Source organism: Urocampus carinirostris, chromosome 6 (assembly GCF_059441175.1).
Source record: "Urocampus carinirostris isolate Australia breed hairy pipefish chromosome 6, RoL_Ucar_1.0, whole genome shotgun sequence".
Classification (NCBI taxonomy): Eukaryota; Metazoa; Chordata; class Actinopteri; order Syngnathiformes; family Syngnathidae; genus Urocampus; species Urocampus carinirostris.
The window spans coordinates 28,407,772-28,424,402 of record NC_142354.1 but is presented as its reverse complement, the minus strand read 5'-3'; the positions used below and the strand labels follow the sequence as shown (position 1 = coordinate 28,424,402).

At 38.1% G+C, this 16,631-nt stretch overlaps 1 protein-coding gene and 1 pseudogene across 1 annotated transcript; one reads left to right on the top strand and one right to left on the bottom strand.

Moving 5' to 3' along the window:
- The first annotated feature begins 507 nt into the window (after positions 1-507).
- mettl1 (methyltransferase 1, tRNA methylguanosine) lies at positions 508-15,062 on the top strand. The gene is made up of 6 exons (XM_088337212.1): positions 508-737; positions 863-990; positions 1,064-1,248; positions 6,879-6,992; positions 12,701-12,802; positions 14,648-15,062. The coding sequence occupies exons 1-6, from the start codon at positions 652-654 to the stop codon at positions 14,804-14,806; spliced, it is 774 nt and encodes a 257-aa protein (XP_088193338.1). The 5' UTR covers positions 508-651; the 3' UTR covers positions 14,807-15,062.
- LOC148364501 (5S ribosomal RNA) lies at positions 9,885-10,028 on the bottom strand (annotated as a pseudogene).
- Positions 15,063-16,631: the final 1,569 nt, after the last annotated feature.

The window sequence follows — 16,631 nt, the reverse complement described above, 5'->3', positions numbered from 1 at the left end:
CTGTCTCTGAGTGCTCTGCGACCGGCTGGCAACAGGGTCAGGGTGTCCCCTGCCCACTGCCGGAGATAGCTGGGATGCGCTCCAGCACCCCCGCAACCCTACTGAGGATAAGCGGTGCAGATAATGAATGAATGACAATTCTGTTCCAAAAAAATAAAAAATAAAACAAAAATAAAAAGCTTGGTCGCTTTATTATGACGTAATCTTGTGTGAAGCGTGTGTTTGGGAAAGCATGTTGACACAAACGTGACACAAAGTCTGTATTTTTTAAAGGCTTATCGTTTTACAACAAACGAATAGTCTAATTTTTACTTTTAAAAAACGTTGAGAGTCAAATACGTGACTGTGAGTATTTTTTATTCTAATATATAAATGTATATTTATATATCTATATATATATATATATATATATATATATATATATATATATATATATATATATATATATATATATATATATAGATAGATATATAAATATTAAAAAGAAAGCTTGGTCGCTTAATGATAACGTCACAATGTGCGACGTATGAGTATTGAAAAGCATGGACCCGCGAACGTGAAACGAGCTTGTACCTAAAACTATAATTTTATAATAAGCTAATAAAATAACAATTTGCGTGTTATTGGTAAGAAGATCTGCCTGAAACCAAGATGAGTGCGTCCACATCAATGCCACAGAAGCGTTACTATAGACAACGAGCGCATTCAAACCCGATGGCACATCATTCGTTTGATTAGTGAGTTTATCATATTTCAAAATTGTAGAATAGTTTTTTTTACACGGTTGGCTATAATCATTGCTTGTCTTCTTTCAAAAAGTGTTCAGAACGACTCACTGCTATCGTTGTTATTGTCCCACCAGTCCCGTGTGTCCAGATGAGATGGATTGGCACACTCTCTATCCACAATTCTTTAATGGGGAGAATTCTGAAAAAGGAACTCCACAAGTTGAGTTTGCAGACATTGGATGTGGATATGGGGGACTTTTAGGTGAACAGCAAATTCAACATGAAATTGTGATTCATTTTCAGCATTTGTTACTTTTGCATCTTTTCTTTCCCAGTGGAATTATCTCCACTCTTCCCAGACAAACTCATGCTGGGCATGGAGATCCGGGTGAAAGTGTCCGATTATGTCAAGGATCGTATCAAGTCATTACGTGAAGCCAATCCAGGAAGCTACCAAAACATTGCCTGTGTTCGCAGCAACGCCATGAAGTATCTTCCTAACTTCTTTAGAAAAGGACAGGTAATAGTTACTTTCATTCATCGACATTACTTTTATAATTTAACTGTGAACTCTGCTAATAGATTCTTAGTATACAGTATAAAAGTTTGTTTTTTATAACCAGGCATTCTATAGTGTTATTATTCTTCTACTTTTTAGTTTATCAACGGGCATATGTACATGCAGGCGATAATCCACTTGGAAATGCAATATTTCTGGTATTCAAATTATGTAAATTCATATAGCCCATCCCAGCTATCTTCGGGCAGTGGGCAGGGGACACCCTGAACTGGTTGACAGCCAGTTGCAGGGCACACAGAGACAGACAACTTACTCGCTCATTCACACCTAGGGACAATTTGGACCGGCCAATAAACCTTACATGCATGTTTTTGGAATATGGGAGGAAACCGGAGTGCCCGGAGGAAACCCACACAAGCACAGGGAGAACATGCAAACTCCACACAGGAAGGTTTCATCCCATGACCTCAGGACTGTGCCTTACACGCGCTAACCACTACTCTGCCGTGCTGCCTCATGTTTCCATCCATATATAGTGTAATTCTATCCTGTTTTTTAAACACACAAGACGCAGCAACGGATCTTATTTTTGGAGCAAAGATGAAACAAGTGCAGTATTTCGTTAAATAGTTTTAGACGAAAATGATCTTTTATTCAATGTCAAAGTAAGATACGGAAATGTCTACAATATTTGATTATTGACGTCGCTCCTGCCTTCACCTTGTAAATGAAATACTCACAAACACCATTGGTTTATGTTTTTATTTAGGCATGATTAATCAAAAAAGAAATCCAATATTCAGATTCCAATTGGATTATTAACTGCATGTAAAATTAGTCATGGAGCTCACAAATGATAGTCAAAATGTTTTTTTTCCCTTATGCTGCACAAAAATGTAAATGTACCTTACAAAAAGACCACCGTTGGCAAAAACATTGCCAGAATTGTCAGAAAAGCGCCTCGATATAGGAGAGGTTTGCTAAGTTAAAAACCCTGAAGACCTACCGAACATTGTCTCATTGGTTCTCCTGCTGACGGCATGATATTGCATCAAAGCACAACCAAAATTAAAAAATGATTTAATTTGGACTTTGTAGAGATTTTAAAGACCAACCATGTGCAACCAACCTTTCCTTTTATTTGTTTAGTACAATCACTTTGTTTTACTTTAAACACTGTTAAAGTACAACATCTACTAAAGTACGATATACCTCTACATGGGAAAGGCTACTCTTGAGACCACAATGCTTACGTCATAATGTAAGAATGTGTGTATTACTTCTCTGCACCACCCTTCAAAAAGCAACTCAATATTTTATATTACTAACAAAAAGTGTATTTCCTCAAAATATATTGATTGGTGTGTATTGTTTTGATGAACAGTTGGGGGAAGCTATTCTTGGGGTTAATTAGAGGTACAACGTCTCTCTTGAGGTCATTTCACTCACATGTTTTGTTATAAATAATCACAACTTAACATGGGCGACATGGTGGATGGGTGGTTACTGCAGCCTCTTGCGTGAAGTTTGCATGTTCTTTCCATAGCTGCATGGGTTTCCTCCGGGCACTCCGCTTTTCTCCCACATTAAAAAAAATATGCATGTCAGATTGATTGGCCAGTTTAAATGTCCCCTAGGTACGACTGAGCAAGTGAGTTGTCTCTCTCTGTGTGCCCTGCATCTGGCTGGCAACTGTTTCGGGGTGTCCTCTTCCTGAAGATAGCTGGGATTGGCTTCCTGGCATGGATTCAGCTAGGTGCTGTAAGCATTCCTCAGAGAATTTGCTCCATATTGACATAATGGTCCCACATAGTTGGCACAGAATTGTCTGCTGCTCACCCGCAATGCAAAACTCCTGTTCCACCATATCCCAAAATTGCCCCATTGGATTGAAATCTGGTGTCTGTGGAGGCCGTTTGGGTACAATGAACTCATTGTCATGTTTAGCTTCTTCCATTTTCCAATGATTGCTCCAACAGTGGACCTTTTTTCACCAAGCTGCTTGGCAATGCTCCGTAGCCATTTCCAGCCTTGTGGAGGTGTACAATTTTGTCTCTGGTGTCTTTGGACAGCTCTTTGGTCTTCGCCATGTTACACGTTAGTCCTACTGATTGTATGGGGTGGACAGGTGTCTTTATGCAGCTAACAACCTCAAACAGGTGCATCTGATCCAGGGTTGCTACATTTAGTGCAGGTGGACTTTTAATGGGCGGACTAACAGGTCTTTTAGGGTCAGAATTTTAGATGATACACAGGTGTTTAAATATTTATTAGCAGCTGTGTCACACAAATCAATTGTTAAAAAAATATGCATCAGGATTTTTGTATTTGTCTTTTTAGTTTATCTCTCTCACAGTGGACATGCACCTACGATGAAAATGTCAGACCTTTTATACCTAAATGGGAAAAATAGAAATATAGCGGGTGTTCAAATACTTATTTTCTTTACTGTATATTAAACAATTTAATATGCGGTATTAATACATGTGGTAAAAGTAATTTAAAGTCCTGTATTGAATCTTGATTTGTTCCAATGGTTTGATGTTGGTTTTGGTCAATGGGTTTCATCCATTTTCCAATGATTGCTCCAACAGTGGACCTTTTTTCACCAAGCTGCTTGGCAATGCTCCGTATTTAAATAGACGCACAATTTTCCTTTAAGATGTTTGACAAGGGAAGTGTTGATTAAGAGAGGCCATGATATTCTTTTCAACAATAATCATAGCCATGTCATAGATTTAATTATAATGTTGGTTTCTTTACCTTTCGCTTATGTAATTTTCAACACCTACCAAAAGTCTCATTTTATAGCTTCGTTTTGTTTTTGGCATTGCATTGGATGGAGGTTACGAAAATGTGTTGACGTACTATTATTTATGCAATATACTAACTCAATATAAGAATAACTATTTGTGTGACTTCTCCACCTCCGCCTACCAATGGTTTTTGTGTGTGTAAAAAGCTGGCAGTTAAATAAAAATGTGTGAATGAATGCCGTCGTTGGGTCTCAACAGTGCCAAGCTAACAAGGGTACCACAGTGTACCACAGTGTTTGGGTTTGAAAACATATGGACTGAATTACTTTTGGATTACAGAACAAAAAAGACAAATCCAGGAGTTCCCAACAAAGAAGTAATTGATTTAAGGTGGTATCGCATCAGCACATTGGTGTGCGACACTTTTTATCCGTTCCGTTTAGCTACTCTAATGTACAACTTTTAAAAACCCCTATAAGATTACACAGGGATTGTATTGTCTGGCAGCTATACACATAATTAGTTACTCGGGATTAAATATTGTCCTCGGTTAGCCTGAGTCATTGAATGAAAACTACAAGCACATTCATTGTTGGAACCCTTTGATGTGTAAGCAAAATTTTGCCCTAGTACAAACCAATCCAAAGTATTAAAGTTTTTCATGGCCCTCTTTTAAAGTCGGTTAAAATTCAACATCTCTCAGCTATTGCGGGCATGTCCAAAGTCTGGCCCGGGGGCCAGTTGCAGCCCGTGATCATATATTTGTCAGAAAAGTATTAGTAAATGGCCTGCCAGTAATGTTGACTGCAATATAAAATAGATTTGTTAAATAAATAAATAAAAAAATAAATAAAAACATTCCACCAGATAATGGCAGTAGCCCTACGGCCACGTTGCCCTTGGTTTGAAAAAAGGAAAGTTGACCGTGAGGGCCACCCCTTCCAGGACAGGTGAAAATTAAGTATTTTTTTTTCATCAAAATCCAAAACTGCGTCTGCCGCATTTGCCAAAAGACTGTGGATGTTTTTAATAGATACAATATCAACAGGTACTGCGAGACAATGCATGCTGACTACAAAAACCTAACTATAAAAACCGCTGTGAAAAGGTGAAGAAACACGAAACCCAGCGAGTCAATGAAAATGACACTGATCGTCAAGCACTGCAAACCTTTCATGGAGGGTGAATCTTTTAAAGACGCACATTCTCAGCTTAACAAATAAAGTTTGGACACCCCTGAGCTGTTGCATTGGATTGTGCATTTATTATCTGTTTAAACAGGTCATGTCATATGATGCATAAAGATTTGTGTTTTCAACCCTATATTTTTTCTTCTATGACATGTTGGAAAAAACTGCTCAAGTCAAGTCATGTTTATCTGTATAGCCCTTAATAACAGTCTCAAAGGGCTGCACAGACCACAAATCACAAAACTTATCATTCGAAAAGAAGAAAGGGATGACGGGTTTGAAACAAATGGTTATTGGAAAGCTGGCCCTAAGTAATTTAGACCAGGGGTGTCAAACTTGTTTTAATTAGGGGCCACACGATAGAATGAAATGAAATGATCTGCACTTGATTAGCGCTTTTCAAGTCAATGAAGACTTCCCAAAGCGCTTTACAATGAGCTTCACATTTCCCAATAGCAGCCGTGCAGCCATGCAAGGCGCTAACCTGCTTATTGGGGGTATTAGGGGTTCAGTGTCTTACCCAAGGACACTTAGTCATGTAACACGGAGGAGCCGGGATTTGAACTGCGATCTCTTGATCCCAAGACAGGCGCTCTACCTCCTGAGCTACTGCCACCCCTAACTAGATAGAACCAACATTATCTCGGGGGCCGGACTAGTAGATTAAAGAGAAAGAAAAAATGAGAGAAATAAATGAGAGTGAGGGGGTGGGACAAATAAAGAAAGAAGAAAATGGTTAAAGAAAGATAGAGAGAAATAAAAGAGATAAAAAGAGAAATAGTGGGAGAAAGAACAAAATTCAAAGAGAAACAGAGAAGAGGAAAGCAAGAGAGAGAGAAAAGGAAAAAGAAGAGCACAAAAGAAGGTAAAAAGACACAGAGAGAAAAAGACAGAGAAACAAAGAAAGAGACAAAGAGATAGAGAGAGAGAAAGAAAGAAATACAACTGCAGCATTTTTGAGAGGCCCTTGGCTTTGGCAACATTAAGTGGATATAATTAAACCTGCAGCTCGTTTTTCTCATGATCTTCTCTGAGCGTTGTCTTGCGGGCCGGATTCAATCCCTTAGCGAGCCTGATCCGGGCCGCTGGCCGCTTGTTTGACACCCCTGATTTAGATAGTTCTTCTGTCAATCATTTGAACTTATCATATTTTACATCATTGTAACAGTCATTTGTCAGTCAATTTAGAAATGATTGCGTGATATAAATCATGACATTCATTTTATGGTTTCTGAAGTACTTTTTTTCCCCTTTTTCTTCTTTCTATCTTTCTCCATATTTGAGCAACAACCCTGTCCATGAAACCCGGGACAAATTGCGTTTAGACATGTCAATTTATGAAATGCAACCGGACAGGCTGACGATAGCCAGTTAACACCTAAGCCCAGAAAGATAATTTTGCAATATGTACCATGCATATCGGTTTTAATATATGTGTATATATATATATATATATATATATATATATGTGTGTGCATTTGACATGAAAAACTAAAGAAAACCTTAAATGGAAGTTCCAGTTTGCAACCAGCCCTATGGATACCCTATATAAGCGGTTACATTGTATTGTACAGTATACAGTCGTGTCAAATGCACTGATGCTTGGTATAGAAACTGAAAATGTGATTTAAATTCTTTACTCCTGGGTCTCATGTCATTGGTTCTTGTTCTTTTTTTCCCCAAGCTTAGCAAGATGTTCTTCCTTTTCCCGGACCCTCATTTTAAGAAGACCAAGCACAAGTGGAGAATCATCAGCCCCACATTGTTGGCAGAGTATGCGTACACACTGAGAATCGGGGTACGTATACAACATGTTTAGAAAAACAAAATTGTAGAAATGGAATCAATGCTCAGTAGATCATGGCATATTTCTGCTCGAATTAAGAGTTGGGATGAGTGCATGTAAATTATTCATATTCACAGTGTTTTTACAGGTGCTTGAAATCCTTGAAAATGCCTGAATTTTAATGTTGTTTTTCAAGGATTGAACAGTGCTTAATTTTTGGGAAAAGTGCTTGAGAATGCTTGAAATTGTTGCCCTTTCCGGTTCAAATCATGTTTTTTGTTGAGCCACAAATTTATCTACTTTTTACATATTTAAATTTGTAACTTTTTATGTGCATAAAGCTTGTGTGATTTTTAGATCCTGTAAATAGTAAAAAAATATTTGATTTAGAGACAAAACTCACCTTATATTAGGTTTTGAGTAAAAATAATGGTAATATTTTCAATTGCCGGAAGTTCTCCCTATTACAATTTACCACTGGGAAATGCTACCTTCAGTTGTTGCTGTTTCACTCCTTCGCCGGGAATGTAAAAAAAATGTACCCGGTAATTTAAAAAAGGATCGACTAAAAAAACAAAACAGCGGATGAGGCAGAAAAGATTCAAGCCGATTGGCCAATCAGTTCAGAAAAAAGGAAGACAAAACTCCAAAGAGGAATGGTAAATGGTCTGCATTTATATAGCGCTTTTCAAGTCAATGAAGACCTCCCAAAGTGCTTTACAATATGCTTCACACTTACCCATTAAGACACACACACACACACCAATAGCGGAATAACAAGCAACTACGAAAGCTTCCTGCACCACGAGGAATGTTTCTGACACCAAGATTCACACCTATTGGCCAGCACCTCCTGACTTGAGATTTCCGATCCGATTGGCCAATTTATATCATAATCTTTCATACTGTACTGTGACCGGACACCTGATCTGCATTCTCCTGCATATTGCTTAGAAGAGTTTGCCTCCTGCTCCTTTTGTCATGCCGCGTAAACGATACATCTCTTTCTCTGTCTCTCTCATTTTCTCTCACTTTGTTTGTCTCTCTTTCTAACAACTAAGAGGCAGGTCACTTTGACCTGTGGACAACAGGAGTTTAAATTACTAACATAAAAAAACAAAAGTAGCACAGAAAATGCACTTGGCTTTTAAAATTGAAAATCGCATCAAAGTTGCTATACTGGTATGAAAATTGCGATTAGTTTTTCGTGCATCCCTACTGAATAGCCCACAGACTCTTCTTATCATACCGCACCAGTTATGGATCATTATGATTTTCTAGGAAATTGTATTTCTTACTGGCATAACAAATCATTGACATAATTACCGTCTTTATATACATGATATATTATCTTCTATTATCCTACAATCTAGATATGTATATTATCGGCTGCCCTTATCCAAGGCAGATGTTTTAGTGGTTGTCTGAGCCTACATTAACCCTTCTTCTAATAAATACAACTTGCTAATAAGTAATAACACTATTGTTACAAATTTGTATTAACATAAAGTTTTTTTAGAAAAGCACATAAAATGGGTAGCTCTTAATCTCAGTTTAAAGAATGCTGGTGTCCTCTGGTTTGTTTGCTCATTTATGTTTTTCTTTCAAGGATTCACTGGAAACAAACTACAATTGATGTACTGTAAGTCGCTTAAAAACAGTAACTCTCGTGTTTATCTTATAGCTTTTGTTTTAAGTGATTTACCTCCTACTGTATGTAGATAGACTCTCAACACATTTTCCTTAATTGTTTGGTTAAAAATGTGATATCCCTTAACCCGCTTTTTTTAACCGATTAATGTTATCTGTCGCGTCATTTAAAAGTGCCGAAGTTGCACCTGAACCTAAAAATAAAATGCAAGGCCTTTACGCAATAGTGTTCAGACTTAGTAGCTTAAAACAGTACGCACTCAAAGACCGTTGAATTGGCCAACTTCTTTTTCAAATAAAAGAATTATTGTGTTGCACGCTGTGCCTATTAGTCTTTTCTCTAGTTACCAATTCTTAATGGTAACAAAGAAGGGGCTATATGCTGAAGTCAAGTTTATAGTTTTTCCTTTGGCATGTATCTGCACGTCCGTGTATGTGTGTGAGCACAATGTCTGCCAGGACCCTCTCTTTTGGCACCCAGCCATCATCAAACTTAGTTTTTTTTACAAGACTCTGTTGTCCCCCAAAACGATTTGATCACGAAACATCGTTTGCAACAGGACACCAGTAACAAAAATTGTGGCCACCGTCCAGTCTGTCATACCCTTAGCTTCCCTGAAAAGGGGAAAAAGGTAAAGTGCTGTGTAATGTGTGCCATGGCTGAGTTTTCCTAGAATTCTTTGTTCTCGTAAAGTTATCTGCGCAGTCTCCAATGTAAACTGCAGTGACATAGGGGACTGACCTCTGTGTTGTCCGTGGGTTATTTTTATCACACTGCCAAAGATCGGGCACTCTGCACATGTGATGAAACTTTTAGAAGCGATTTACATCGAAAGCGTAATAAGTGGAATCTTTCTCTCCCGACTACAGGCCTGTGTCAAGTTTGCATAACCCTCTTATCGATTTGTAGGTTTTTTGCGTCCCTGCAGTGATTGGGACGAGTAACCACCTTCAAATTCATTTTGATTTTGCTGAATTTGACCAGCTAAAAAAAAATCGTTTTTACCATAGTCCGGCTTGCCACCAACGAGTATGTGCGGATGAAAACCTATCGTAATAAGTTCAGAAACCCTGGTACATAACAAAATGATGTATAATAAGTATTTTTATTTATAATACATGTGCATGTGATTAGATAACCTCATCTCATTAGCTGCACCGCTTCTCCTCAGTAGGGTCGCGGGGGTGCTGGAGCCCATCCCAGCAAGCAGTGGGCAGGGGACACCCTAAACTGGTTGCCAGCCAATCGCAGGGAGCTCACAGCACCTGGTATTCCCAGGCGGTTTCCCATCTGTCATCCATCAGGGTCGGGCCTGGTTAGTACTTACCAGGCCCGAGCCTGCTTAGCTTCCGAGATCGGACGAGATCGGGCGTGTTCAGGGTAGTATGGCCGTAAGCGTGATTAGATAACATTTTTCGTAAATGTAAACAAAAAACATACATTATTTACCTTCAAAGTGACGTGACTTGAGCTGGTCAAGTGGGGTTGCGGGTGGATTCAGGGAGGAGGAGACGGCAGCGTCGTATTAAATATTAAACTGATTTTAAAACATACACTTGCGAGGATGGTCAAGCCCTTTAAAGACTTCATAGTTTTATTCGCCTCTGTACATTAATCCCGATTGTTGATTAGTTACGGTCATGGAGATTGGCCAGGGTGATCAATCGTGTGCCATTTTCGTATCTCTTGATAATCGCAAGCTTAGTTTCCATAGTGATCATGTTTTTGTTTTCACCTTCATCAGTCCTTTAACTTTTGGACCCATAGCAAAATAATACAGTTCAGTATTTTATTGCCGACGTGCAAAGTCTTTACAAAGCACACCCGATTCTAAACTGAATTAAGAAACTTGAAGGCATTGTGGGAGGTTATTTAGCCATTAGCCTATCAGAACTTTCAAGATCTTATTAACCAATAGCAGATCACAATTTTATATGATGTCAACCAACGGTAAACGGACATCTTACAGACGTAACTTGTCACACGAAGAACACCGGAAAGGTCTTGTTATATACAAGAGAAAACATTGTATTCCATACCGTAAAATGATCTTGGGGGTTTATTGTATTATATTTTAGAGATAATACTCTCATATTTTATATAGTTTTACCGTTACTGCGGTTCTGGAGTGACTATCGTGGTAAAACTTAGAAGTTTCCAGTTGACTTGAAACCGGGCAGCCTAAATTATAGTACTTTGCGAAATCAGTTACTCGTTATTAAAAAATGGAGTTTTACATTTTCATCTACATACCCCAAGCTTTCATCCAGTAGCTCAATTTCAATTCCTGGTTGAACAGATCGGTGCCTTTCAACTGTATGATTTCCATTTACTCGTATTTAGCATGGTGAGGGTATGACAAATGGAATAATGTATAGTGTTTGCGCGTATAGTTCTATGTCGTGATTCGCACAACCGGAAAACCAGCGTCATTTTATTCTACATTGAAAACAATTTTGGTCTTTATACCATATAGTTGTAGTATAACAGTATGTGCAAAAACTAGCGTCATTGAAACTAGAGTCATCTTCTAAGGCGAAGGGTATGGGACTACGTAGTCTTTGTCAATAAAATCACCTTAAAAAGTAATTTATACTCAGTATTTTCTATTAAGTACTAAATATATGTTTTGCTGAAGTGATGCATCTCAACTGTTGAAGGATTTCTGCACATTGGTCGTAAGCAGGCTTAATCCAATTTGAGTTGTTTGTTGGAGAAGTTATAGCCACGTGTCTGTTTTTGCTTTGCCCCTGGGCTATTGAAAAGCTGAACTTAAAAGGAATTTTTCCATTTCTTGACCGTAACTTTTTCTTTTACAAGTTAGCTACACACTTGTTTCCGGTAAGAAGTCATCTGTAAGCTATTTATTTTAAAGGCTAATTTAAGCAATGGCTAAAATGAAATTGAAGTATTTCTGTTTTATTGGTGTTTTTGTTTTAAACTCTACCGCCACTTTGCTCTCTTTAGCAGTTGCTAGCGTGTCTTGCTAATCACGTTTGTTGCCTGCTAAAGATACACTTAAAAAAATATTTTGTTCTATTGGAAGATAATTTTGCTAATTTTAAAGTTGGTTTCTGTAAGTTCAAAATATTCGAATTGCCAACGTCATCTTCTGGCTAAAATCATTATTGCAGCCTTTGTCAAGCTGCTTGTGTGCCGCATGCACCTTCGTTTCTCACTCCAATAAGCTTTATTAGAAATCTTTTTTGGGGTTTGTGTTGACATTTGCACTGTATTTGAAACATTCCTTTTCTTACTTTCCTCATTTTCAACCTAGAACTTAAAAAAACAACCAACACAATCACTCTAAAACCCCCCTTTCCCCGCCTCCGTTCATCAAGCCTAATGCGCTCCGTGGTCGGAACGCTGATGAAAAAAATCTAAAATAAAAACAGATCGGCACGGTGAATATTTCCTATAAAGGGTCCTGGACAGGACTGGTCAGTGGGACATTGTTGACACACACTTAATAGCTAAAATATTTAATTTAAAGCTTTTTAAAGACAGTTAAAATAACGCACATTATCTTTAAGTTTTTTTTCCTTAGTTTTTTAGGGAAATAAGAAAAATGCTTGAAATATTAACTTGTTTATTTTTTATCGTATTTTATCCTGTTTTTTATTAAAAGAAAAATCTTACTCAAAATTACCTGGAATATAAGAGGTTAATAAGTAGTGTGATAATGAGATAAATTTGAATGCCTTTTCATATGTCATCTATAATCCTGGTGGTCTAGTGGTCATGTTTTGGCACTCTCACCGCCGAGTTCGATATCCGTTGCATCCTATGTTTGGCGATTGTGGTCAGCAATATTTTTGGACTGAAAAACGCTACTCGAGTCGATGCTGAACCAAGCTCTGAGGTTCTTCTTAGAAAAAAATTACGTGTCTTAAAAAATAGGGTATTTTCCTTCGAATTCCTACCAGACATTTTGCAGTGTAATTCCCCGCTTAATTACCCTTTGCACAATGATGATTGATGAGTCAATTCTAATTCACCTCAAACTTATGATCTATTCTTTTTTTATATTATTCATTTTTGACTGGCCGTGTTGCATATATCACTTCAGGGTTTAGTATACACCATCACAGACGTGGAAGAGGTCCACCTTTGGATGGTGAAGCACTTCAGTGAACATCCACTGTTTACACGAGTGCCTGATGAGGAACTGGTACGTGGGGCTTTTTTTCCACTTTGTTTGCATACCACACACAACTGTATTTGTTTTCTGTCTGCGCCATAAGGGTTACTCTTTTTTTTGGAGAGGTTTAACTTTAGATGAATATTTAACTTCCCGAAGCTCTCTATTGTAGTACAAACTTGGAAGTTAGATACTCGATTTAAACAAATGCCAGCAGTTGAGAGGTTAATGAAAATGTTTTTTTATTCATTATATTTAGGCTTGGGGTGGGCAAACGTATCGCCCACAGGACACATTCGGCCAGTTTAACAAAATACTGTTGTGAATATTTCTGTAATTGCAATTTTTTTGTCAGAAATGTCATGCAAAAATCTTGTTTATTTTGAGTTTAATTCATATTAGCAAATTTCGGCATTATATATTCTCTAATAGTCTATTTTAAATATATATAATGTCTATGGTTGGATAAACAAAAGCCTCACTTAAGCTATCTGTGAATCCGGGAACATGGCTTTCATTAAGTCAGAGAAGTTGTCAGCAGACATCTATTCTATCTATGTACTGAAGCCATATCCCCCTAGTGGTAGGTGGCTAGAGTCAAGAACACATTCACACTTTGGACATTTTGGCTTTTTTGACTCTTCCTGGGAGATTGATGAGTTGGGAGTCATTAGGTGACCAAACCCCCCAATGCCGAGGGCCAAGCAGGGAGGCAATGGGTAAGTCTCGAGGCTTGAACCAGCAACCTACCAGTCTCGGGGTGGGCGCTCTACCCCCAAGGCCACTGAGCTGAAATATAACATATTGATTTCAGATTCTACATTTATTTATATATACACATTGAAAAAAAAGATATATTTGTTTCCCTCATCCATCGTCAATTCCATCGAAATTGTTTTGCAGATACCGAAAATTAAATCTCTTGTGTCCCAGACGCTCTCCCAATTGTTTTTACCTCAATCCGGAACAAACGTTTGCCCAACCTATTCTAGACTGGCTGACCCACAAACAGGTCCCACTAATATGTTGCCATTGTTGACAGAATTGAGGCGTGAACAAAAATCCATGGACATTTTTCATGAATATATACCTCAACGTTGATGAAAACTTATGAGAAATCTTTTAAACTGTTATACTCTCAATAAACTGGCTAGGAAAGCGAGCTCTGTTGTGGGCAAAGAGCTGGACAGCCTAACAACAGTAGCTGAGAGACGAGCACTGAAAAAGCTGAGGTCAATCATGGACAATCCATCGCATCCACTACACAGCATTATCTCCAGACAGAAGAGCAGTTTCAGCGACAGACTGCTGTCACTGTCTTGTACTACGGACAGACTGAAGAGATCTTTTCTTCCTCATGCCATGAGGCTCTTTAACTCCACCCGGCAGAGTAAAGACCCACATTAAACCACACCACCTACATTGGATATTACCGAATCTTACTGCAATATGTATTCTGTGTAGCACTATTTAGTTACTCTATATAACACGCTACAGTGGGCATTTGCACATCACACTGGGTATTTGTATATTGTATTCTTTTGGCTTTATTATTGTACTGTTCTCAGCTCAGGGATGCTGCTGGAAATGTGAATTTCCCTTAGGGGATGAATAAAGTATCTATCTATCTATCTATACTTTTATAACTCTGAATTTGTATTCTTTTACCCTATTTATATTTTTTCTTACACATTAAAACCAAGCTGAATGGTATAGAACAGACAGGATAGCAGAAACTGAAACCAAAACAATCCTTAAAAACCTGCAATTAAATATGCCAACTACACCCTAACATCAATTTTTAATGTTCATATCATGGTAGGACTCAAAAAGTGTTTTCGTCCCTCATCCTAGGTTTTTATGTATTAATTGCAGGCCGATGATGTCATCATTCCGCGACTGGGTTTATGCACAGAAGAAGGAAAGAAAGTTCAGCGAAACAGCGGTGCAAACTTTCCTGCTGTTTTCCGGCGGATCGAAGATCCGAAAATTGCCGCAAAGTATTCGCACCGAATGGAACAAGACTTGGGCTGACTGGACACATCATGGAAGTACGAATCGAAGTCTTGTTTTGGATTGTACATCATGGATGTCCTCTTCAGTTGCCGGTACATTACACTGTCATGAGAGGCATATGTACCGTTCTATATTAATTTTTTTGTTTACTTTGTTTTTAAATAATATTTTTCACATATTTTTTGTTTCTTGTAAATCATTATTAGAGACTCAGTGTATCATTGCAACACAGTTACCATACAGTGGTAACAATAAAGCCTAATAAATGATGAAATCAACATGTACGTTTTAGATAAAAGCAGTACAGTAGAATACAGTAGAATACAATGAACACGCCTTACGACGCTTTCACTTAATGGTGTGGAATAGATGTATTTTTTTGGCTCCCCATGATGCGAAAACATCCCAAAAAAAATTTGCAAGACAAGTGAAATGAAATTATCTGCATTTATATAGCGCTTTTCAAGTCAATGAAGACTTCCCAAATCGCTTTACAATGTGCTTCACATTTTAGCAGCCATGTAAGGCGCAAACCTGCTTATTGGGGGCATTAGGGGTTCAGTGTCCCAAAAAGAGCGCTCGACCTCCTGAGCTACTGCCGCCCCCCAAGTCCGTAACCTATCTCATTCATAGAGCAGCATCTATGCTTCTTAAGGATGTCCGGTATCATATTTTATATATATCATATTTGATAGATTTTGACAACGAATGATAGAATTTGCAAATATCTGTAAAGAGAAAAGCTTAGTTGTTCTGTTATCTGAGGTTGGTTAATTTCCAGTTCTCCGTTCTGCTCAGCAGTGTTAATTTGCCCTGATGCTTGTTTATTATGTTATAAATTCATTAATCCGTGCCATGTGGACCAAAGCTGTTCAAAGCAGCGATACGTTCCGGGTCATTAAGTAGATTTAATCTTTGTTTGACAGGCACCCAGTACGGGGTGAACCCCGCTAGCTCACCAGATCTGCTGAGAACAAACATTTAAGAAACTGGATGGCACCACAAATTCAAAAGCTCTTTAATTGGTTTGAAAGGAAAGCTAAATATCAAGATGGAGACAATTAGTATTGCTTAACACCACTGGGAATATTTTGCAGAAGTTGCGTTTGGTTCCATCTGGACATAAGAACGTATTGAAGTCATCACTTCTTCCAGAAGCAATTAATAGCTCACGAAAATGTTCCTGAGGACTCAACCTTAAGACGTGGGAAGTCCTGACTCATGCATTCCCACCAGAACATAACGGGTTAGTCAACCGAAAAAAGCTCTTGACGCAAAACATTACAGCGGTAATGATAAACATGATGCGGTTGCTGCTGTTCTTTCGTCTAATTGGTTTTCGTGCCATCTTACCAAAGTTTTATTTCATCTGATTTTTAAATGTTTATTGTAATTGAGAACTCCAGTACGTTAGAATCCTCTCAATGGAATATGCCTTCAACTCATGTTTGGTGTATAGTGAACCCTTGTTTATTGCGAAGGTTACAGTGCAAAGAGAATCCTTGAAATCCAAAAAGCAGAAACTTTTTTTTTTTTTTTTTACAATTGTTATACAATCAAAAACACAATCACTGAAACCCCAAAAACATATCGTTTTACCTGGCTTAGGTATTTGTTTAACAAATTAAATTACTATATGAAGTAGGGTTGCAACAATGAATCGATAAAAGTGTTGGCAACAGATCTCATCATCATTTCGTTGTGTCACACGATTTATGAGTTACTCGGCAAATTGGCCGCTCCTGTAGCGCGAGTCGGCCAGCTGAACAGAGCAAGGCGGAGTGCAAAAGAGGTTTTTTTCTAAGGATACGGTAAATTCAACAAATGAAACAGGAACGACATG

Excerpts from the sequence above, each read along its gene's own strand:
- mettl1 (XM_088337212.1), top strand. The coding sequence starts at position 652 with ATGAGTGCGTCCACATCAATGCCACAGAAGCGTTACTATAGACAACGA. Across the intron at positions 1,249-6,878 it reads ACTTCTTTAGAAAAGGACAG|CTTAGCAAGATGTTCTTCCT; the intron begins GTAATAGTTACT and ends TTTTTCCCCAAG. Across the intron at positions 6,993-12,700 it reads CGTACACACTGAGAATCGGG|GGTTTAGTATACACCATCAC; the intron begins GTACGTATACAA and ends ATATCACTTCAG.